The sequence below is a fragment of the Lutjanus erythropterus genome, chromosome 20, assembly GCF_056507025.1.
Source record: "Lutjanus erythropterus isolate fLutEry1 chromosome 20, fLutEry1.hap2, whole genome shotgun sequence".
Classification (NCBI taxonomy): domain Eukaryota; kingdom Metazoa; phylum Chordata; class Actinopteri; order Lutjaniformes; family Lutjanidae; genus Lutjanus; species Lutjanus erythropterus.
This window is the reverse complement of record NC_139336.1, coordinates 32,858,267-32,883,993: the sequence shown is the minus strand read 5'-3', so window position 1 is coordinate 32,883,993 and position 25,727 is coordinate 32,858,267. Positions and strand designations below refer to the sequence as shown.

Genomic DNA, 25,727 nt, shown 5'->3' with positions numbered 1-25,727 from the left:
ACTACAAAATGAGCCGATACACACCAATAAATTAGATTAATTCTAATTATGTATTTGTAAATATGTTAGAACTTAACATTTCATCTGAAATGACTAAGTTTAACTCTTATGACAATGTTGGTAAAAAGTTCACAATATGATATTTATTGCGATATTAAAAAAACAAAGAAAAATTTAAAAATGTTTCTTTATTGAATAATGACTCTGATGAGCACTTTTTGGTAATAATAATTAACCATGTAGATGTCGTCACAGTGGACTGGTGTGGAGAGACATTCAATATATTGTTACATCCCTTATATATAATTAATATCACATCATCAAATACAATTTATTGTATGTAAACTCCATAAAGATTAATTAGCTTAAACTGCATCATGTTATGACAACTTGGATCTTATTTTCCTACATTTGAGCTTCATTTCTGCTGCAGACAGTTCACCCCAAAATCAAAAAATAGATATTTTTGTCTGGTTTGCAGTGCTGTGTGTCCATCTCAATGTTTTTTTTTTTTTTGGTGTGAGTTGCAGATTTTTGGAGATATCAGCCGTTCAGATGTCTGCCTTCTCTTCAGTATAATGGAACTAAATGGCACTCAGCCTGTGGTGCTCTAGGAACTACTTTCTCTCTAGTAGAAAAGAAAGTAGTTCCGGTAGATTCCACTGCAGAAAAAAAGTGGTTCCTACAGGAAACTGCTCACAACAAGGTGTGTGGATTATCTTAAGTAACCAGATCATGATTTCCAGAAAAAGACAGAAAGTTTTGAATTTATTAAAATGTAATTTTTGGTGCTTTGAGCATCACAAGACATCTGGTTCCATCTGGTTCCATCTGGTTCCATTATACTGGTGAGAAGGCGGACATCTTTACAGCTGATATCTCCAAAACTCTGCAACTCACAGCAAAACTGTCTCGATGGATAAAAATCTCTACAGGCCAGGAGGAAAAGATTTAGTTTTGATTTAGGGATGAATTGTTCCTTTAAAGGTCACTACATGTGGCAGCAGACCTCGAGCATCTCAGACCAGAACAAATAAGTGCTTCGTTTAAGAGTTTTGTTGAAAAAATAAAAGGAGAAGAAACCGGAATCTGAACACACCGTTCTCAGAAAATTCTGTAAAACTGTGAAAGGAGTCGATGTCGATCAAATATGGATGAAGATTCTGTGACTAAATGATGTATTACTTATTTAAAATGTTTTCAGAAACATATTTCAGTGTACTGTTGCTGTAATATGAGAAATATTAAAACCAGGCGGCTGCTGTTTGAGCTCTGCTTAGATTCCTGAAAACTCAGATCAAACTCGGCATGTTGATCAGATATTAATCAATATTCTGTTACTGCGTTACCTATTTCTCACCTAAAAAATCTTTATGCAGCAAATAGTTGTCTGCTGACATCCAGTGAACCTGAATGTTGCACCTTTAAGTAACAGGTTTGCAGCAAAATGTACCTAAATTATCAAAAGTAAAAGTACTCATGAGTTTAATGTTATAATAGATTATTATTTTATTCTTTTTTATCACTAATGAAGCTTTTTATATACATTTTCGAGGACAATATTTTCCTCTGAAATGTAGTGGAGTGGTCCAGTATATCAAAGCTGTAGTCAGTTACACTACTTGAGTAACTGTACTTAGTTACATCCAGCCTCTGTTGTACTCTGCTGCGGTGAATTTAACAGTTGAGATGTGGGAACAACGTCACATCACTTAAGAGAAGTCTGCAGAGGAAACGGAGGCAGTAACAGTATTAGTCTGAGTCTGGCTGTTCCCATGGTGACCTTTAAAGGCCTGAACAGTGCAGCTTTTACCTCAAACTCACTGCAAGATCGCTGTCTTCTTTTCACTTGAAAACCAGACATGAGTGCAGGTGTGATGCTGCTTAACTCAGACAAACACAAAACAAAAGGAAAAACAGCAAATGTTTTTACATGAAAAATGATTGAAACAATTATCAGAACAGTTTCCAATTCACTTTCTGTCAATCCACTTATTGATTCATATGTTTTGTGTGTAAAAGTATAAGACAATATTTCTACAGAAGTAGAAAGTGAGATGAAAAATTAAGACTCAGGTACAAGTACATCAGATTTTTAATTTTCAGCCGAGACCTGCGGCTCTTTATCTCCTTTCCATTGCTTCCCTGTGTCTTTGACATAAACTGTATGGAAACGAATACATTTTAATTTTTATTTATGGTTGTTGTAGTCCGAAAGCGATTCTTCAGCTGTAAAGTTTTAAAATAAACTAAGTAAAGTTTGGCAGACCTATAATCTTTTGTTGAGATAATTTACTTGAGGTTATTCACCCAAGTTTTGAAATTATACTATTTTTTTTGTGTTTTTCCTAAAAAGAAAAGTTAATTATCTCAACAAAACAACAACAACTAACCAGACTATATTTAAAAAACAGTGATTTTAACATGGTCACAATTGTCTTGACTGAAACAAATTAAAACAAAAATTGTTTTCAATGTTCCAACAATCACAGACTCTTGTGAAAATATCAGGGGAGGAGCGAGAGGGAAGTTAAACATCAGACAGAGTATTAGTTTGCTGTTGGCATTTACCACTGTATTTTTCTGTTTTTTTTAAGATCTTAATAACTTTCTGAAATTTTTATTGAGGTAGAGGCTTCAAATAGTCCGTCTGGGTTTTTTCCCTCTCCCTGCACTGCTTATAATTTATCATATTTGCCTTTTTGTGTATGTTTCTTCAAATGTGCAACAGAAAACTAAACTAAAAACCTAGAGGCAGCAGGGAGAGACGGCGAGAAGAGACTAGAGAATATTTTCACATCCAACTCAATAAAATGAAGAGTTTATTTCAACCAAAGCAGAGTTTTTCACCAAAACAGTTTTGGTGAGTTTTATTTTGTTTTTGTCACGTCTAAGATGAAGATGATGATATGAAATTTAAAGTTTGGTTAAGGGAGTGTGGTTAGTTCTGGTTAAACAACACATACTCTTTAAAAGTTTATCTCTGCAGGAATCGTTTCCATAAAGTTGTCAGACACTTAGAATAACAAACACTTTTAGTGGAGATTTGATGAGTCACTGGAATTAATCATGTCATTGAGGAGAAGGAAACGCCACCTGTTTGGCAAGTTTTCTTCACAATTATTGGCCCATGATGAAGTTTGAACGGACACAGTACGTCAAATTCAATCAAATTCAAAATTAATTGTCTTGGCAGTCGATATATATCCATTAATACTAAATACCTTAACGGTCCAGGGAATTTCGAGCTTCATCGTGTGCTTTGAGTAGCCTTTCAGTCACAACATTTCAGTGTTCATGTTGTCCTCCATCTTCACTGTCATGTCCACACAGACCTGTGACAGTTATTTTGGATTTAGGACAGGCTCCTTTGGATTTCTAACTCAGGGAATTCTTCAGTTACGTCTTAAACATCTCTTAAACGGAGATAAGATGAGATTTCAGGTGAAGGGGGACGTCATATGTAGAATATTTTTGCAGCCTTTCCTGATGGGAAACTGCTGTTATATCAGCCAGATGTCACACTCTCAAAACCAACCAAACTCCAGAGGCAAAATCAGTCATTTTACCTCGCAGATCACCAGAGCTGCTGGTCTGCCGCTGCCTTGATCTGTTAGTTGTTTGGTGTTATTGTGTGACTCCGGTGTTTTAAAAGGTTAGTTTGGATTCACCAAAGTCACAGAATCACACAAACAAACTGAATGATCGGGGCAGCGGTAGTGAAGCAGCTCCCGTTGTTCTATGACGTAAAATGACTGATTTTGCCTTTGGAGTTTGGTTAATTTAGAGAAAGAGATATTTGGTTTTATATGACGTCATTTTCTGGTCAGAAAACTCTTTCGAATGACAAAGTAAAGCAGTGGAAATATTCTACATATAGTGTACACTAACACTGATATTGATCTTTTTTTAGTTGGACTTTTTGTAAGTGGCTTTTGTTGCTGACCTTGTCCACAACAGTTCATATAACCCCACTTCAGATAATCCAGAATATCCCTTTAAGTACAGTAAATGTACTCAGTTACATTCCACCACTGCAGCTGGGCAGGTTTCAGGACTATTTTATAAGAATGTATGTATGTATCTGGAAATAAATACATGAATAGAATAAAGATATAATATCTAATAAATACAAATAAATGTTTTTGATGAACGTGTTCGCTGTAGCTGTCAGCTCTGCTCAGAGTTACACACTCAGTCGTGTTCTTGTTCACTGCAGATTTCTTTGACCTCTGAGCTGAGAAGAAGAGAGAAGGAGCTTCAATAATTATTCAGTTATTAGCACAAAGACAGCAACACACACACACACACACACAAGGATGCCCTTTAACAACCTACCGACCGACTATGCAGACACACACATGCACACAGCCCTCATGAATAGACATATTCATACACACACACACACACACACACACATGCTCCTCCACTCCTCCTCCTCCTCCTCTTCCACCGCCGTTCTTAACGTCATCTCTCCCTCATCCTGCTTTCTCTCTCTGACTGTGATTAATCCTCATTGTCTCTTCAAGGTTATGGGCGCACACACACACACACACACACACACACACACACACACACACACACACACACACACATTCATACATGGTTATGTGTCTCTATGACAACCACTGCACCCACACCCGTCTCCTCAAAGCCAACAAAGCCAATAACTTTGAAAGCCTAGAAGCTTTTGTGTGTGTGTGTTTGTGTGTGTGCGTGTGTGTGCGTGTGTGTGCAGGCATGTGTGACAGGATGCTGAGAGACAGAACAAAAAACAGACATTAATAAATCACTCTATTCTCTCAGTGTCAGCGTGCGTATGTAACAATTTTCTGTGTAAATAAGGCGGGCAGCGCGGTGCAGACATCAGCACCTCGCAGGTCGTAGGACTGCGCACTAGAGACAGAGAGGACATGCCATTGGACATTCAGTGTTTGACTGATGAGGTAATATGGGCCAGAATGAAGGTAATTGCCGTGGCGGATTGGGCTTCAGGGTCTTAACAGGTTGGGGTGGGGGGGGTGGCAGCACACAGCTGACCCGCTGAAGGTGAACGTGTTCTTCCCCACACCTTTAAATCTCACGTTTGTTTACAGGAGATGCAGGTGGAGGAGCTCAGCGCCGTCAGGCAGACGCTGCAGGCCGACCTGGAGACGTCCATCCGCCGCATCGTGGACCTGCAGGCCGCCCTGGAGGAGGTGGAGTCGAGCGACGAGAGCGACACGGAAAGGTAACCGAGTTCACCGGTGGAGGGGCAGCTCTGCTCTGCCTAAATGATCACCTCAGTGTGTGCGTGTAAACTCAACGTGTTCCCACTCTGCCCCTCACTCCAGCGTCCAAACTGCTGTGGAGTCCTTGACTCGAAAGAAAGACCTGTAAGAACCCCACAGATGTGTGTGTGAATGTGTGTGTGTGCTTTACAGGTATGTGGGTGTGACCTGAACATTGCATCAGGCTTTGAAGTTTCATCATTAAAGGGATAGTTCACACCAAAACGACAATTCAGTCATTATCTACTCACCCTCATGCCGATCAAAGGTCAGGTTTAGTTTTTTATTCCACAAAACCCTGCTGGAGTTTCACAGGAAAAAAACACAAAAAAACCAACATAAAATGCCTCCATGCTGCTCATCTGGTGTAATCCAAGTCTCCTAAAGTGCCAAGATGCCATGTTGATTTGAAAGACGTCATTTGCACCATGTTTTTACCCTGAATCTTCACTGATCCTCAGCTTGGAACCACCTTCACGTGCACACAGTCTGAACTGAGTGTGTGTGGTGTGACGGTGTGCAAACCACATATCAGGTCTTTTAACAGACGAGCAGCATGGAGGCATTTTATGTTTTTTTTGTTCACCTACATTGTTTGGGAGATTCTGCAACACTGTTTTCTGATGAAAGAGGCTTTAATGAGGGAACCAATCACAAGACTCCAGACCTCCTCTTAATGTGTCAGATGTGTGTTCCTGATTCACGTAGATCAGGAACAAATATTAAGTACATCACACGAGCACTGAACAACATCAGCTGCTTGCCACCACGTACATCTGGCCACGCCCCATCGTCTTCTTCTTCTGACAGCTGGCATCCATAAATGCTGCATTACCGCTAACTGCTGGACACTCCATCTAATCCAGCCTTGTCATGACGTGTGTGAGAGAAGGCACAAGACAGAAATGTTCCTGAATGTAGCTGCATGTGTGAAGAGTGAAAATCGCCACACTGTAAAACTTAAAATTTCACGGCAGTGCACTGCAATAGATTTGAATATTTTTTTAAATAAACTTTAAAAAGTTTTTCTAGCCTATAATCTTTAGTTGGGATCATTTACTTTTCCTCTGCCAGTTTCTAAAATTCAAAGCTTTACGTTTATCCAAAGAGGAAAAGTAAATTATCTCAAGAAAAGATCAGTAGTTGATAAACTCAAAAAAAATATTTTGCAGTCCATTGCATTGAAATTTTCTGTTTTCTCATTTTTTTTGTTTTAACAGTGTAGCGTTGCTTAGAAGGATGAAACCCAATAATTTACCAGGAACTACAAAAGATGAAATCCTTTTGGTAACTACAGTGAGGATAATTTAACGACTAGCTAACCTGAGACGTGTGAAGGCACTATGATGCTTCTAATTACACACAGCACAGATGAAAGAATGAGACAAATATTATGCAGTATTATGTAAATGTAAATGTAACAGTAACAACTCAGGAACAGTAAATCAGAAACATGCCTACAGAGGTCCTGTGTTGTCTGTACACACATGCATGTAGCTCAGTTGTGTTTGTGAATCACAGCTTTGTGGTCTCAAGCATATTTTGGAACTGGCCTCGAGGTGTAAAACAATAGATTTTGCTTTTAATCTGCATTTTTGATTTGGTGGAAAATGATGCAAGAGGATGAAAAAAGAAGATTCAAACTCTTTGACAGATGATTTGAATCTTGCAAACCATTAAACGAGGTGCAGCCCTGATTGTAATCGAACCCCCGGCTTGCAGTGGAATCATCAGCTGTTTGTCGAGCTGCAGTCGTGATGTGTTCGCATGCTCATTGCAGCTAATCGCGCACAGAAACAGGTGAGACGTCTCCATTCTGCCTGTAACGTGGTGATAAGATGTGATTTTGTCCCGCAGCGACTCGGTGTCCAGCGTCGGCTCTATCGGGACAGAGGACGTTGGCGAGGGGATTCGTGGTTGGTTAGGAGTTCCCAGAGGACGGTCCCGTGGTAGCGGCTCTCCTTACGGCAGCAGTACCATCAGCAGCCAGGGGGGGCGCCAGTCTGTCGCTGACACCATGAGCACCTACAGCTTCCGGTGAGCCTGATGTGTAATGTTGAAATATTAAACACAGGTGTTACCAATGATACTAAGGTTCTGTTCCATTTATTAACTCATTTGTGCACCAAAAGAAGATTAGTGGCCAGTTATTTTGATAATTATTTAACTGTTTTAGTCATTTTTCAAGTAAAAACAACAAACTTTCTCCAGTTCCAGCCTCTCAGACACGGTCATTTACTGTTTATTTTTGCCTTATGTAACAGAAAATTGAATATCTGAATGTTTAAGACAGCAAAAAACAAATTTTAGACATTACTGTCATTTTCTCCCATTTTTAAAACATTTAATAGACTAATCAATTAATTGACAATCTCAGAACACACTGGACAGTGTTTCAGGGATTCCGGTGTAGCCAGCAGATATCCAGGACCAGACACTGAAGATAATCTGCACATCATAAAAATGAACACTCTGATTACTGGTGGAGGGGTTGCAGGTTGAAGCGTCATCCCATTAAGAGAGACGCTGTGCGCATTTACGCACGAGGCACAGCAGCGTAACTTCATAGATTACTTAAATCTCCTGACATGCAGACAGGATCAGTCCGGCTCTAAATTGAATTAATATTCTGTGTTCTTCACACAGTTTAAGTTCCGACAGTGAAAGCAGCCGTGCCCTTTATAAATCCTGAGTTTAATCAGAGCTGTCTAAAAATGTATTTCAGAGGCTGAAAGCTTGAAAGCTGGATGAATGTGTCTTTTGTCCTTCTCCAGTTCTTGCATGGATCCTGATGACGAGGGCTCTGAGGTTGGAAGTACCAGAGGTCCCGGTCGGGCCCCGTCCTCCTCGGCTCTGTCCGAGCTGCTGGACGGACTTCGTAAACGCAGAGGTGGCGGCGATGCAGCGGACGGAGCCGGCAGCACCGTCTCCCTGCCCATATATCAGACCACCGCTGCCTCCACTCTCAGACGAAGAGCCTCCGCCCTCTCTCTGAGCCCAGAGGACATCCAGGAACCCCGGCCCGGACCCAGCATCCTCAAACCGTCGTCGCCGCTCCTGCCTCGTGCTGCCAGCGCTCGCTCCATCGGTGACGCTCAGACGTCTGCTGCCACCTCTACAGCCGGAGCCAAACTCACCCGCTTCAACTCAACTGATTCCCTCTCAGCAGTTCCCTCGCTGCCACGCCTCTCCTCCTTGGCGTCATCCCTCGCTGCTCGGCATCGTCCCCCATCCCTGTCCATCCCAGAGGAGGACTCGGAGCAGCCCCTCCGCTCCGTGACAACTCCCATTCAGCGCTCCCCTCAGGCACCGAGGCGGTGCATTCTGGGTAATCTTGTAACAGAGGATGGAGGTGAATCCTCTCTGAGTTCGGAGCCCATGGTCTTCCAGAGCCGCCGTCTGATCGGAGATAACGGGCGTGACGACGCGGCCTCTGACATCCTTCCCGCCATCCGGAGAGCTCAGTCCACCAGCAGCCTGGCCGGCTCAGTCAGAGGAGGCAGGAGGGCGCTGAGCGTCCACTTTGGAGACCTGCCGCCGTCGACCCGCAGCAGGAAAAGCTCTGAGACCGAGTCGTCCAGCTCAGGAGGATCGGGAGGAAGTTCTCAGGCTGGCGGGCCGAGGAAGAGGTACGAGAAGCCGCAGGGAGAAAGACTGGAGGCGGAGGGCAGTGAGGGAGGAGACGTAGCTTCAGTCATGAAGAAATACCTGAAGAAGGAGGTTGACTGAACCAGATGAGGTGAGTTCTTTATTATAACCACTGAGAGGCGCCAGATTAGGAAATTCTGAAAATTATATACAGTAATTTATTTTTTCATCCATCAGATTGTTTTTAGATCGTGACCTCATTCCCCAAAAGCATCTTATGTCTAAGATGATCATAAAATCCATCTTAAGGCTCATTTATGTTTAACATTAGATGTTAAACATACGGACACAGATGGAGCCTTCTGTCAGTAAAAAAAAAAGATTTTACTTCAGGTGCACCTCTTCATCTATAAATAAAGCATATTTTGTTAGAACTTACTCAGGGATCTTTCACATCAGAGAGTACTGTACTCGGGCACAGTTCTTTAATCTGTAGTCGGGTCCACTGGAAAAGGTGGTCTTGAGTACGGTTCATGTGCACTCGAGTTCAGTCCACATCAGGAGTAAAAGCAAACTCTTCTGTACTGAACTGTACTCAGGCTCAGAATGAGGCTGATGTAGTTAGTTTGAAAACACAGTGTGGTTTAATTCACCCTGGAACAAGTTGCCTTTGATTTTTAATGAATTCTATTTTTAAAAAATCACAATTGCAATTTGCAGTTTTCACTTGGTTACAACGTGCATCACAATTCTTTAGAAAAGCTGCTGTGAAATCAGGCACTTTAAGCTGCAACAGTCCCCAAAAAGCCTGCAGAATCCTGGAGGGACTGACTCTCCTCCTCCTCCTCATTTCAGGTTTAAAAGAGGCATAACTGAGCCTGTAGGAGGCGGGAGGAGGTTTTTACCAAAAAGCATCATAACTCATGATACTAATAGAACATTCTTTGTCCCCAGAGGATGAAGCCTGACAGATTTTGGTTATCCTCTGACTTTCTCTCTAGCGCCACCATGAGGTTGTTCTTAGTGAAATATTTCGACAACAGGTGGTTCCTGTTCCCATCAGAATAAACTGTAATAACTTTGGTGATGGTGACATTTCATCTAACACTATCATCAAAACTTCAGTTTGTCCAAAACTTTTTGATTTATGATCAAATACCTGCAAAACCAATGAGATTCCCATCAGCCTTAGCTGCACTTAGCGAACATAAACAGGTAACGTTCTTAGAAATGTCCTCAAACTCTGAGATTATTTTAAACGTGAAACAAGCGAGAGAAACTGCAAGAAGCTGTCATTCATTTTGTTTTCTGGTTCTGAAGATTGTAAAACAGAATGAGAAAGTGAACTCCCTGCAGAGAGCAGGTGTAGCATGATTCATAAATACCTCTCAAGTCCGACTCTGAGGCGCCGCTCTGTTTTTTTTTTCAATGCAATCCCTGGGAGTGATTCTGAGGTGTTTAATAAACGCAGGCCCGGACCTGTACATGCGTCTGTTTCACACCATCCTCTGACCATCTCCTCTTTGTTTTTTGTTGTTTTTTGTTTGTTTGTTTTTTCTCTCCCATCAGCCTCTTCGTGTGTCTGCATCCAGCTGTGAGCTTCACACACACACTGAAGGCTGCAGGAGCTGCAGTCAAGGCTGAATGAGATACTTCAGAAGTCGACAGGGATGTTTTGTTGTTTTTTTTTCTGACTCTGTTAAAAACTAACTGAAAATACATTTGTTCGACCCACAAACACTCAGTCAACTGTATTTTCAGAGAAGCACCGTTTGTATATGAATAAAGAAATGAAACAAACTTTTTATTTTGTGAATTTATTCCATCATCTCTCATATTTGACATTCATATTTTAACCATCAGATATTTTTTTTTACAGCTAAAAGTCTGATACATACATACTTATTATGATTTTATTATAAGGCTCTGTGTAACTTAAATATCTGAAATTGTTCCATGGTTTGAATTTTCTCTGTCATCTCTTTTCAGCCATGGATGGGCGGACATGATTTCTGTATTGAAGCAGGAATCATTAAAGGGATAGTTCGGATTATTTGAAGTGTGGTTGTATGAGGTACTTCTCCATGCTCAGTGTATTTCCTGCAGTAGATGGAGGTCGACACGCCTCCGGTTTGCAGAAGCAGCAGGACGTGGACGGGGTCAGCAACAAAATGTACTTCAGCCCTGTGCAAAAAAAAAGGTGTGTGCTATATTTTAAATATTGTCACTTCACTTCACTTTGTTGACCAACATGAAACTGCTGTTTCATAAGCCAGATCTCTCTCTCTTCAAACCAACCAAACTCCATTAACAAAATCAGTAATTTTACCTCTCAGAAACACAGGCGTTGCCAGTTTACTGCTGCCTTAATTTGGTAGTTTGTTTTTGTTTTTGTGTGTATTCTGTATTGTAAAAACTTAGTTTGCATTCACCAAAGTCACAACAACACAAACAAACTGACTTATTGAGGCAGCGGTATGATCAGCAACTCCTGTGTTGTACGAGATAAAATTGTAGATTTTTTCTATGAAATTTGGTTGGCTTGGAGAGAGTGAGATTTGGCTTACAATCACAGCAGTTTGTCAGAAAGTAAAGCAGTCAAGTCAAAGTATTCTAAATATAGTATATTTTAACAGATTTATTTTTACATTGTAAAATTTACATTGTGACTTTTCTGTTTTTGCTTTTGCTTAAGTATTAAAAACTTCTTCTGCTGCTGCTATTTTAATCTTCTCTATTTAATTTTTTTTTTTTTTTACACGTTTTCATCAGACACAGTCAGTATTTTTCTGCAACACTCTGCTGAACAGTACATTCACACAGTTATTCACACCTTAGAGCTGTTCAGTGTGATTCAGGACCCACAGCAGCTGAAGGAGTTCACAGTAAAGTACCTCCACCAAGGACATGGAGCTGATAAACGGAGCCCGGAGAGCTGGAGTTACTTTATTTCTACATCCTCATTTAACAGCCCGTTTCACAATATCAGGAGGTCAACAGACTTCTTCCCCACAGTGAAAAGCTTCCAAACAATATTCGATTGACAATTAAGTGTTCTGAAACACTGGGCGCATAAACCGAGAAGCTGACCTCATGTTCAGGGTCAGTTTGCATAAAACAAGAGTGTGAGCTGCTGATAAAGTTAAAGTTAAGCTTTTTGTGTCTGGAGGTTAAGGCCAAACTGTCAGCAGCTTCACCGGATATGTTTTCTGTGTTCTTTATCCCCATCTGTTGCTCTGCATGAGCCGAGCCAGAGTTCAGCTAGAGGTAATATTTACTGCAAGTAACTCCAGATAAAACCATCTGCAGCAGGCAGAACAGCAGATGAGACGGCTGCACAGTCTGAGGGAGAACTGTCCTCTGCAGTACAGCCAAATCAACACTTTCTACTAGATTTCAAGGTGCAGAGGAGATGCAGAGAATGATAGTGCTTGCAATTGCAAGACCACATTAAAATATCTAAAAATGCTAGAAAAATATTGTGTATATTGTTGAGTTGTGTACTTACATCATCCCAAATGATTCCAACAATGATCACACCCAGAGAAATAAGTATTCGAGATAACGGTGCATTTCCTGCTAGCCGATAGTTGCTACAACTTACAGAAAAACAGGAAGGAAGTCAACACAGGTGATGAACATAACGTGAAAAAACTTTAATATATTACCTCGTCTGTTAACATCTTTCTGCCTGAGTCATGTCAGATAGATTTTCAGTAGAAACTGTGGTTGTTTAAAAGTGAAGACAGCAATTCCCATGATCCCACACAACTTCAAGACTACATTTTTTTGTCATTGTTTTCTCATGATAATGAGAAAAGTTCATGTATCTCATTATCTCAGGAAAACAAAACAAAGAAATGCCTTTTCTTAAGTTATTTTACAGTTATTCTCGTCACTGAAACTGTGCACAGATTTTGTTTTCTGCCCTCAAAGGAGAAAGACCATAAGACCTCTCAGAGTGCAGAACTGAGAAAAAAAGACTTCAAAGTTTTCTTGTTGTTGAGCCAAAATAGTTGCAGGCAGATAATTGGATACGTTTCAGTTTTGACTCTCCCTAGAATTTATTGATAAGGTTTATTTGTAACTTGGGTCATGATGCTTTGTCATTTCAGTAAAGTTTTGGGAAACACTGTTTTAATGCAATTAACTTAAAATTAGCCACAGAGAAATACCACCAGACCTTTCCTTTAAATGTGTCCTGAATCCTGCAGGAACTCAACTCTGATGTTACCTGTATTTATTTCAATTCCCAGCACATTAAACCCACTCTGCCTAATGGAATCTTAAGGTGAAATTAACGATAATCGTCATGGAAACCAAGATAATTAGTTTATAAGAATATCTCCGGCTACTTATGATAGTCTCGTGGATTAGAGGTTTAATATTATGGATTATGGATTTACATTATCTGAAGATCTGATGGAGATTTCACACACTGAGTGTTGAAGTGTGTGAGATGTTTGTGCAGCACTCGCTCAGCAGCTTTAAGCTCCATGTATCCCTGATTGTTTCATCAATGTAATCTTCATCAGAGCACAATAAAACCAGCCTGTGACTGTCTGCAGGACTCGGAAGTTTGTGATTGATTCAGAAATCGTCAGTAGTTTTTTCACAAAGAAAGAAAGAAAGAAGACTTCCGCTCATTTCATCTCTGTCTCGTCTCGTTTCCAGTCAGAGAAAAGTGGAAGAAAGAGAGGGGAGGAAACAAACTGCGGCGAAGAAGATCAGAATGAAAACAACGTCACGTAGCATCGGTTCAAAATCCTAATTTGTGAATTTCTAAGAGTCTTCAGCTTTTCTGTTCACTGCAGCAGCTCTTTCACTGATTCGTTCCTCCTCTGTGGTTGAAGCTAACAAGTCCTGTGTGAAGTACAGGTGATTTTTCTTGTCGAAATGGAAAGTCAGAGTATCACAGTACTGACGCTTTACTAAGTCTGCCCAGCTTCGCTTTGCCTGTCAGTCTTTCTCTTCTTGCAAAAATTACATATGCACTTTATATACGGTGACAATTATGATAATTCTTATAGTCGGAGGAGCCAGAGACAAAAGTATAACTTCCATCTTTGCACGGAGATGCATTTATGGATGTTTCTGCAATTACAGGCGTTTGTGACTGAAAATAAAAAAAAAGTTGATGTCTGTGCATTTTGTTTTTAACCATCAGTCTGTAATACATATAAACAGGTGCACAATTTTTTTTTTCACCACTTGTTCTTTACAAAATGTCCTTACTGCAACACAACTTTCATTTTCTACATTTTCGTTTTGTGCATCGTGAATAGTGATGTAAAAATGGTAACTTGACACAGTAGAAGACAATATATGTTGCTTATTATGACAGACGGCTCATGGTGCAAAGTTATTGCACCCATTAGTCATTAGACACAAAAACATGGGTGAAAAATACTGAAGTTGCCATTTATTCATATAGAAATTGTCTCCAAGGTCTTAACCTCAACGCTCTGAGGTGCGGCGGCTGACTATTTTCTCTAATTTTGCAGGTAAATGGCAGATAGCAAAATCTGCTATGTTAGCTTTGATTCTTAGCATCTTATAGTGCTGCTGTGCATTTGAAAACCTTAATGTTGATCTAATAAAGCTAAAATTGTGACAGTGACTTAGCGCATCACTACACAGTGGTTCAGATGGTCATTTTAATGGTAAACCTTTCAGATGAAGGCATACTTTGTTAATCTGTGCTTTGGTCCATGTGGGACTTGAACCCTTCCATTTCCAAGCCGAGTCCTTCCAGACTGAGACACTGTTGCCCAGATGTGTACCACAGAGGGTAAACCTGAGCTGAGGAGGCTCTGGGAAACGGAGTCTGTATGAAGAGGGGACACAATATTCTAGAAGAAAAGAAGATTTTAAGCATCACTGAGTGTTTCTGACCCGACCTGTCAGCCATGTGCTCACTTAATAACTTTTGTTTCCATGGAAATTAGAACTATTTGGCTGTGAAAAAATCTTTTACAATGGGGGTTTGTGCTGTAATGACATAAAAGTGTGAAACAGGAGCATTAAAAAAAATGTTTTGCTGGTTTGATGGTGTTCAGATCTACAGAGGAGCCGAGAGTCTTTCTGAAACCGTATTTCAGACTCTGATAATCCCTCTCTAAACAGCCGCTACATTAAATGTTTTCCCTCCAAATGCCTGGGAGGAATTTTTGGGATTATCCCACTTTAACTTGTGCTCTGAACTCAACTCGCTGCTGTTGCTGTTTCAGATGTGTCGTAACAAACGTGTGGCCCACTTCAGCACCTCGCCATGATGAAGTGTGTCACACATTAGTGTTCGCTGATTGGCTCGATGCTTGAGTCTTGACCTAATTATCTTAAGTGGCGCCGTTGAATTGCAGATCCCTCGACGATCTCATCTGAACGATACGTGACTTTTACAACACGACTGTGGTCCCAAATGCGGCGGAGGGATTTACACTGAATTAGATTCCAGCTTAGAGTCTCTCAGTATCACCACACAGGATCAAATGACACTTTTTTATTGTTTAAGAACCTGAATACTGTACTTACTGTAATCTTCCCTGCAGGAACATTTATTTTTGGAGAGTTTCTCAGCTTCTCATCTTTCAGTTGTGCTGTAACAGAAGAAATAATCACACTCTTCTTAGCTTTCCGTCTTTCTTGTCTCACTTTTAATGGATTTCTTGTAATACAACTGGTCACGCTGCCTTTCAGTTAAGTGTTATTCTCCTGCGTCTTCAACCTAATACTTCTTGGGTGGAACTGAAGTGAAATGAGCCTGAGGGACAAAAGTCAGTATAAGACAGTAGAAGTTTATTATTTTTAAGTTTCCAGTTGGGATATTTTAAATCTGTTATGGCTTTATTTGACCCCTTAAAGCAGGGATGTGAAACTCAGTTTGGAAACATTCTGCTGGAGTTTCACAGGAAAACAGAATTGCAGAATCTCCCAAACAATGGAAGTGAATGTTGACCAGTTTTCAAACATTATATGGAATATGGACTTTAGATGTGTTGTTGTGTTTCTGCAGCATTCAACGCCGCCGCTCAGTCGTCGCTCGTCTTCGTGGGTCTTTCAGCAGCCACTTCCACTGTGATGCCATGTGCAAACCACTGGGATGTTGAGGACGGAGGACGGAGGGACGTTGTTTCCAGTATGGCGTGTCCTTGAAAAAAGTAAAGCTAGCGGCTGCAGCTTCCCTGCATTTAGACAATCGGTACGCTGTGAGATCTCCCATTGTCTGCAATCAGGGGTGGAAGGCATTAATTACAAATATTCAAGTTACTGTAATTAAGTATTTTTTAGGGGGTACTTGTACTTTTATGAGTAGATTTTCACATCTGTACTTTTACTTGTAATTAAGTATTAATTAAGTGTTCATTACACTGTGCAATTTACTTAGTTACTTTTAAAATTATAATTGAGTACAATCATAATTATTTTCCAAACCTTTCATTTACATTTTAGTAGCCAATCAGGTGATCTGATCACAAACAGGCAAAAAATGTCAGTAACTGTATCTCATTGGACATTATTTTGTCTGGTGGAGACATTTGTTGACTAAAAAGACTTAAACTTTTATAAAATTGTCCCATAATTCCATGGTAAATAGGTGGTAATTACTAATTAATATATTGTAAATTTTGCCCCCAGATTTCACAGTAAGTGCGATAATTTGTGTTATTTTCATGAATACTCACCATGAAATCTGTCGAGTCACATGCAGGAAAACTCACACATGTTGCTTTGTAGATTGTAGACTCTCTACTTTTTTAAAACTATTTTCCTAACATCAGTACTTTTACTTGTCATTGAGTATATTTTAATAATGTAGCAGTACTTGTACTTGAGTACAGATTTTCAGTACTCTCTGCATGAGAAGTTTGAGCAGTAGCTTCATATGAAACTGCTGTTTTCACAAACTCTTTAATGTGTAAAATGAGTGTAATTCCCCTTTAAAAAGAGCCATGTTAACCTGCAAGAAGTTTTTCAAAGACCAGTGGTTTTTTTCTTCTATTTTCTCACTAATCTAGTCTTATCAGTTGGCTGCTCCAAGTAAATTGAGCCAACTCTTAATGTCAGTGAGGTTTTACAGCAGCGCTGATCTTTACTCAGGCAAAGAAACTGCATCAGTTACTTCATCAGTGTCGCTTTTATAACAGTGAACAACACAGGTGATCTAGATTAACCTTCAGACGCTGAAATCTAATGATTCCTTCGCCTGCAGATAGACGTGGGCAACCTCATGTCCCAACAGCTTGAAAAGGATCTGCAGTGTGTGTGTGTGTGTGTGTGTGTGTGTGTGTGTGTGTGTGTGTGTGTGTGTGTGTGTGTGTGTGAGGAGAGAGAGACTGCTCGTTATTTACATCTGTTGTCGCTTCATTGCTGCAGTTGTCCATATTTTTCTGTTTTCCTTTTATTGCTTTTACCGTGAAGAAGTGCCTCTCTCACCGAGGTTGTTGTTACTTCATCATTTCCGGATGCTTTCTTCATCCTAACGGCTTCATAATGTGAATAACAACAAGTCTGTGCTTTTAAAACGCTCCTTAAAGGTAGATTTGGTATTTTTCAACCTGGATTCTATTTTCCACAAGTTTTGGAGACGACAGTTTTTGAAAATTGGTCCAATATTTAGTGAGACCGCTGTGAAACAACCTTATCCTTCTGGGCAAAGACTCAGATTGTTAGTCAGTGTGTCTCACAACATCATGGAGAGGATCTTTACAGAGGAAGACCTTCTTTTTTAAAGAGAAAGATCCTCTCTGTTTAACCAGAAACAGACGATTTATTGCTCTGATCAAAGACTCTATTTACAGAAAGTCATTTATCATCATCACCAAACCCCAAGAAACAAAACAAAACTCAGTTCAACTTTCCACTTTTCCAACAATCAACAAGTCTGCTTTGATAGAAATGAACTCTTTATTCAGCAGTTAGTTGTTAAAAACATATTGTGGCGCTGTTGAAAACTCTAGGTTGCTTTTCGTTACAGTCTCATTACTTTAGTTTTAGCACATTTGAGGGGAATTATTATTTTTATTTTGCATTATTGTGCTTCGCCTTCCCAACATCAAGACTGATTTCAACCTAAATGGACAGAACAATAACACACAGAAAATATGATTCATTGGTGTATCAATCAGTGCATATCAAACATGAGAGACGTGACAAGATGAAAAAACTGCAAAAAAGACAACAAAACAAAAAACATGTAAGAAGATTAAAAACAACGCAACAGACGTGACAGGACAAAAAAAAAAGATGTAAAAGAAGAAAAACAAAGAATTACTGAAAAGACGCAGCAAGACAAAAAAGATGCAACATGACAGAACAAGACAAAACATTAACAGGATGAAAAAGACATAACAACACGAACAACTACATGATACATGAAGTATGTGATATTTTTCACCCCGACAAAAACAACCCAACATTAAAAACCTGGATTTCATTTTGTCCAAGTTTTGTTTGAATGAAAGAAGGAGAGCTTTATTATGCTTCTTACAGAGCACCTGATGATGTATTTCCACTAAGTACAGATACTCAAAAAATGTACTTAAGTACAGTACTCAAGTAAATGTACTTTATTACCGTCCAGCACTGGTAATAAAGTTTAGAAACACTGATTTAGACTGAAAGCCCTTTGACTGAATGCCTGCTAATAATAATGCATTAAACATCAGCGGTTCAAAAGAATACTTTTGTATTGTTCTAGTGCAAGTACTCTTACTTGTAACTGAGTAATATTTCAGTAATGTAACAGAGTTTCAACACTCTGTTTGCATGCAGTGTGCAGGATTTATATTAGACAATAATGAATAATATGCACATGTTAAAGAGAACACTGACACGACGGTCATGCATTATCTTCATCTCAAAGCTGACACACACTCCGCCCCTGTGTGTGTGTGTGCGTGTGTGTGTGTGTGTGTGTGTGTGTGTGTGTGTGTGCGTGTGCGTGATCGGTATTCCTTTCATGATGGGTGTGTAGATATGAAACAGTCAGCTCTCATTAGGAGCTGGAGAACAGCTGCACATTAGGTATGCCACATCAGTAGGAGACCTTGCGCTGTGATTACATCTCTGCTGCCACACGTTCTCTGTTCTCCATCCACACCGAGCAGAAATTATGTATATTGAGGCTGATTGTCCTCACTTGTAATTGCTGTATGATTTACAGTAATAGTCCTGCGTCACAGAGCTGCTGTTTCACTCACTCCGAGATGCCTCTGAGATTGACTCCTGCGATTGAACATGCTGTCGGCACTTAACGACGTCAAATAAATCCTGTTTATGTTGCCTGAGTCCTGTTAATGGAATTGATGAGGGGAGGCAAATAAAATTAAAACCGAGCCATTAATAATTGATCGTCCGCTGTACGCCAAGTCTATAGGATCAGCGAGCGTCTGTTTGCGCGAGGCAAACAAATGTTGGCTATAGCTCTCCTATTGTGTGTTATCTGACTGCTGCAGGCCGCTGCAGCCAAATGTGGCTTGTTAGGGAATCTTAACAATAGAGGAGCTATAGAGGATCTCCACTTTAGCAAATCTGCACCGCCTCAGGGCGTCTTACGCTCGCGTGTGTGGAAAAGGGAGCGTGTGCATACGAGGAAAGTCAATGCATTGTGTTTTTGTCCTGGAGATAATATAGGAGGGTTTGTTGGTTAATTTTACGTCTGCCTGTAAAGTCGCAGAGCAGAGCTCACTGTGTAAACTGTCCTGCTCAGTGACCTAAAATATTGTCCCCCGGCAGGCTTTGTAAGACGCGGCATTGTGTTGAAGATACTGTAGCCTAAGTAAGTGGTGTGTAAGTAAGTGTGCACAATAGAAAGAGTGAGAGCATGATGCTGTTTGTCTATTGTTGCCGCTGTCTGTTTTTGTTCTGTTTTTTTCCTGCCTGTCAGCAGTTGATGCTCGGCTCCGAGCAGCTTCATCACACGCCGTTTCCGAACTGCAACAAAAGCACTTAAAGGAGAAGGTTTGTAAAAGTCTTCATATTGTCACTAAATCCCATGAAAGGACTAAATCCAACAATGTCTTGGTCTGTGTTTTGGTATTTTCTGACTTTCTTTGTGTGTCGGCTCCGAGCCCGTTTCTTCCCAGATATGACGTAAACCTTTAAAAACATCTCACAAATAAAAATTAACTTGTTTTTAAAGGTTGATTAATTTCCTAAAGCAGCTGCTGACTGTAGTTTTGAACAGACAGACATGAGGATTTGTTGGGGACTGTTTTCAGCGCTGGATTTGGTGCAGGAGTCAGAAGGTTATTTGGGGCAGCAGCACACAGTTTGCAGTGTGAATAAACTACAGTGTGTGTTCACGGTCATGAAGCAACAAGTCAGTCGGTGCAACGTGTTTATTTCAAACTTTTTGGAACACTACGTCACTGATGAGGTTGGTTCTAGAGGAGGTTCTAGGAGTCCAGAATGTTTAGTGGTCATAGAGGAGGTTCTAGGATCCTTCAAAGAGGTTCCAGTGGCCACTGAGGAGGTTCCAGGGGTCCTGTAGACGACGACATTAGATACATTTTGGTTTTGGGCTGTTGGTCAGACACTTTTCCCAGTGGCCACTTGTGGTATTGCAGCAAAAAAGTTCCTCTATGGCACAAAAAGCATTTTCCACGATAAACCACCTTTTTAAAAGAGACATCTGCACACCTTGAAGTGAAGTTTTGATACGTGGAGGTTTTGCATTTATAAACCTCCACTGAGCAGCGAAAAGAGATTTAAAAATCTCTGACCTCACCACCACGTAAAGTCAATGGGCTGAGCAGGAACTCGTGGGTCGGAGCGAGGGAGGAAAACACTTCTGCACATATTCAGCAGACTGAAAATCCAGGAAGTAAACCAAGAAGCTAGAAAACTTCCTCGGCGTATGCGCCAGGTGAGCAGTTCTCATTGGATTGAATGGGCGCCATTGTTGCATGACGCATCTAGTTCACTATAGTACATCTACGCTCCAGCACCTTGTCAGAGTTTTCTTTACTTTTTTTAATGAGAAAACCATGTTAAACAAAAGATTAATCATAGCAGAGAGTTTTTACAGACTTTAAGACGTGTCCAGAGCTTTAAGAACGCAACGAGGAAACAAACACAGGTCATTCAGACAACAAAAAGAAAGAAGGTTGCAAATAAACATCCATGTATGCTGAGATATACAACATCTCCAGTATCCAAAGCTGCTTTAATCTAAATGTCCATACAGTTTGTTCACTGTTTCAGCCCAGCGATGAACTAACGCAGTTAAAATAATCAGTACATTAAGTCCATTCCACGCTCAGAGGGGCACATAAATCAACCTAAACTGCTCAGTTTCAGCTGAGTCCATTTGCTTTCTGATATAATCAGTAATCTAAACCAATTTACAACAGAAGTCAGACCATTGATGTGTTTTTAATAGTTCTGCACCTCTGTGGCACAGAGCAATAAGATTTATCTGGCTTTGGATACACACACAACACTTTTTAGTTGGAGACAGTCATTGTTGGTTTTGGTCTTTTCAGCCATAGAAAATCATCAGACTTTGTCATCTCATCCTTTCTCATCTTTCCCTGAGCCTAACCCAACTGCTGTGAGGGTCTAAACATAACAACAAAAAAGCTGAATCATGCTTCAGTTGCTAAAAGAAGCTAAGTTAAGTTAGCCTTCAAGGTTTTCAGCTTTAAAGAGCAAACCAAGAGCTTTTCTTAAACCAAACCAAACTCTGACAGTAATAAGAAAACTTTAGTTAATAAGTCAACTAAGTCTAAAAATAACCCTTTAACCTGCTTCTGATGTGGACTGTTGTTCTTTATACAACACCACTTCACCTGCAGAAAGCCTCTTCTCTGCCCACCAACATTTTCCAGCTCATCCTGAGGGATGCTGACGAGCTCCAGCGCCAGATAACTCATATAATCTCTCCAGTGAGTTCTGGATCTTCTCCGGAGTCGCAGAGCAGTTGGACGTGCCCAGAAAACCTCCAAGGGGAGGCGCCCAGGAGGCAAAATGCTGAACCACGGCTGTGTCCACCAAAGTGTTTTACTTGGTGTTATTTAAACTGAGATGCTTTGGTTGCTATGATACAGAATACCTGCAGAAGTAAGAGCTTGTTTATGTGTTGCAAGCACCTAATTTCCTAAATAGTCTTGCGATTAACAAACACTGAATGTAAAAATGGGGGACAGGACCGCTGCTTTATGTGGGTTTGTGAGGTTTTGTGGGTGATTTAACATCTCGCTGAGTACTAAGTTTGTTTCAAGAGCTGAAGTTAGATGGAAGCTGGTTCAAGAAATATGAGCAGGACACAGTTTGGGCTGACGTCTTTCCACAGGGCTCAGTGCTGGAGGAAGGTCTGGCTCCACACACACATTCTGCTATAAGGGAATCTCTTCCTTGTTTGCATTTTTTTAAACCAATCACAAACGTCTTGGGCGGCGCCAAGCCCAGGGTGCAGCGATGCTGCTGCTGCAGAATATTGTTGAAGGGGAACCTGTTTTGTGGAAGATTTGCATGTTGGGTGTTGAGTTCTGGCATTAAAATGACTACATCCCTGCAAAACAAAAAGTAACAGCTGTTAGCTTGTTTACATTCGTACCGTTAGCGTCCCAGGCGCTAATTTGCCATTTTCAGCATGTAGGCTGCAACCAGGAGGTTGTTCTTGTTTCCAGGGGACTTCTGGACACGTAGATAGTGGACACTGTGATGCTGCTTGAAGGAAGCGAGCAATGACAGGATTTATACCCACAGTGTGCATCCAGTGTAGCCCATTTCTTTTGCTCCTCCTCCACTGTGATTGGTTGTTACCTAGACTCTTCCATTTTGTCCCTCTCTCTCTGTAAGAAAAGACTGAAGCTCTTTCATGAGCAGCTTTGCACTTGATTAACTACACAAGATGTCCTTAAAAAATAAAAAAAAACAATGCATCTTATGCACACTGTGCATCAACAGTGGCACTGCCTGGAGGCACCTACATCCTATCAGACTGGAACTTTTCTTCATGTCTTTAGTCTCCTGACTGCATCCTTGCTTGTATTGTATCAGCTCTCATATCTACGTCACTTTGGATAAAAGCGTCTGCGAAAAGAAACTGTAAACTGTGACAAACAAACAATTGATTGACTGTTTGTGACAAGCTCAGTGTTTGGTCCCAAGTTTTGCAGTTCTTAATGTCCAGGAAAAAAAGCCTAACGTGCAGCACTCAGTGCAAAATAAACACTCAGCACCTTGTTGTGCTGCAGGCATTTGTAGCATAGTGTGAAATACACGGCCCTCCCACTGCAATCAATTCAAAAAATACACTGTCTTCAGGAAGAAAACACTTTGGTGGACACTCTGCTCCAGGGCTGTCATATTTGGAATGACCTGTTTTCCATTACAATTTTCATCTTCACTGAAAAAAAAGTTCAAATCATTTTGAGGTCTGAACCAAACAAACATGTTTTCATCTGGAGAGCAAGATTTTTAGGTCAGGTCATCTTTGCAGCACTACAGTACCTCATTATAATCCTGTTTTCTCACATATTCTTCAAAAAATTGCGATTTGGTTCTGGTTCTGCGATTTGGATCTTGCACTTGGCCACATTGCGATTTTACTGCAATTGCGATTAATTGAGCCCCACTCTACTCTGAGCTCCCTCTGTGCAAGAAAAAGACAAATGAAATATGTTGTCAGTGAACATTTAGCACATTTTAAGACTTTGATTAACAAAATTCCCTTTTAACGATGATAAAACTATATTCTGGGCCACACTAAATTGCTAACAAAACTAAATATATTAATGGTTATATATTAATCAGTGATAAACAGCATGCCTGCAAACATAATGGACCATTTAGTCATTTCTTTGTAAGTGATGACCACATGCTGCAGATCTTCATTTATCCATCCTTTTATTTGTCGCTCCACCACTCAGCCAGTTTGTGGTGATGATTATTTGTGCTTTTTTTTTGTTCATTCTCTTCAGTGAAGTGTTTTTGCAAAACAAAAAAAAAAAAGTTCTTAAAAAGCACAGTGTTTTCACGGTTCAACGTGACCTCCGCACCTCCACCGTGCAGTGTGAAAGAGAGACGTCGAGGCAGGCAGGCTGTCGCTGAGCCCGGCTCAGTGCGGAGGCTTATCCTCCACTCACATGTATCTGAGGAGAAAACACACAACAGCAGCGTGAGAACCAGAAGCGATGGGAGGAAAGTAGAGAGATAAAAGAGATGAGATTGGGGGTAAGATGGAAGAGGGGGGGCAGGGATTAGACAGAGGGAGAACGAGCGGGGATGAGGACGGATGACACTGCGAGTGAGCTGGGAGGAGGAGGAGGAGGAGGGAGGAAGAGGCTGATCTTTCACAGAAATAATGATATCTCTTCTCCTTCAGAGGCTGTTGTCTAATCATTTTATTCTTTGGTTATCAGAGATGGAGGAGACAGCACTCTGCCATGTTGGCACACAGCCACACAGTGAACACGCAGCGCCGCCTGTCTCCACTCACAACAGCAGAAATCAAGGAGTTTATTCATTTGGACAATGATCCTGTTCAGAGTCTCAGATAATAAACATTAGCAGAGGGAAAAACACAACACAGACACACAGGGGGAAAATTATATTAAAGCAAATTCTGGTTTATTAAATCGTAACTTTTTATCTTAATAGCTTTGACGATAATTTTTTATCTTTTAGAAAAGTTGGGAACATGTCACAGTCTGTCTTCCTGTCCCTCCTCTTCAGCAACATTTCTGTTCTCACAATTAACTTTTAACCTTCTGTTCCTTTATAATTATAGGGGAGAGTTGGGTAAGATGAGCCAATTTTAATTCATGTTGACCTCTAGTTCAGGAAAAATGTGACAGAAGTGCAATGAAAACACAGAAAAGTCAAATGGTAAATTAACCATCTGACTTTACAAGTTTAAACCTGAGCATAATTTTAAAAAATCACTTAAAGTAATTTAATCATACATTTCCCATTGAAAGACTTTTCTTAATGCTTCTTAAAGTTTAACCAACAATCCAAATAAAGTTTAACATAATGTTATATCAGATTTAGTTTTTTTTTGCGATTTGATGATCCCAGTTTCAGAGTGCAATTCATTTATACAGCTGCTGTTGTAAATATGGACCACCATACACACAATGGTTATGATTACATTAATCAAAAACTAGCGAGTCGAATAGTTTACTAACACAGCAACTAACTGTACAAAATGTGACTTTTTCACTTAAAACAATTCCAAACAAATGCTTCAATTTTACAGTGTCATATTTACACTTGCACATGTATACACATATTAACTGACTCAAAAAATGAATGACCAAAAACCATGGACACAAAAAATGAAGAATATTTAACAGTCACTCAAATTAGCACATAAAACTTATAATAATACAACAGACAACTTATTTACAGTCCATACTTTGAGCGTTACGTACCTCGCTCCGCTTACCAAGACTTGACTAGCTTTTCTTCTAATGGTACACTTTAGTTTTTTTTTTTAAAATCTTTAATGGATTCTCTCTTGCCAAATTAAACTCCACACTGATGCAGTGAACAAAACAAAACAGCGTGTATTAAAGTCATATTATGTAGTTAGTATCCTTAACAAATCTTGGATAAATTCAGGAGAGCTTTATTACCACTAATAAAGGGGCTCAGTTGTTGTTTGGCAACGACGGAAGTCTTAAAGGAATTGAATAACTAACATGAGCGTTTGAGTATTGATAGCTCTTTTTTAACTATGATTTTTATAGTGATTCTTCTTTCCTGTCCTTCAGGCAGTGATTCTGAAATCTGTTAATTCCATGACTAACATTCCTACGGTTCAGCATCCTGTTCGTGACGCCAATTGAAAAGATTTTACAGAGGTGAAGAATCAGAACATGGGAGTTCCTGAGCCCATGTAGTATCCTTTATACA

The 25,727-nt window shown here is 40.2% G+C and overlaps 1 protein-coding gene across 2 annotated transcripts in view; it reads left to right on the top strand.

The window, feature by feature from the left end:
- The window catches only part of myo18b (myosin XVIIIB), a 43,258-nt gene extending 32,707 nt beyond the window's left edge, over positions 1-10,551 (top strand). The window contains exons 38-42 of one of the 2 annotated variants that reach the window (XM_084745472.1): positions 5,097-5,230; positions 5,334-5,375; positions 7,128-7,307; positions 8,045-9,009; positions 10,428-10,551. In XM_084745472.1, coding sequence (XP_084601598.1) covers positions 5,097-5,230; positions 5,334-5,375; positions 7,128-7,307; positions 8,045-8,999 — 1,311 coding nt within the window. In that variant the 3' untranslated portion in view covers positions 9,000-9,009; positions 10,428-10,551. The remainder of the gene's footprint in view (positions 1-5,096; positions 5,231-5,333; positions 5,376-7,127; positions 7,308-8,044; positions 9,010-10,427) is intronic. The other variant, XM_084745470.1, reaches the window with a different exon arrangement.
- The last annotated feature ends 15,176 nt before the right edge of the window (positions 10,552-25,727 follow it).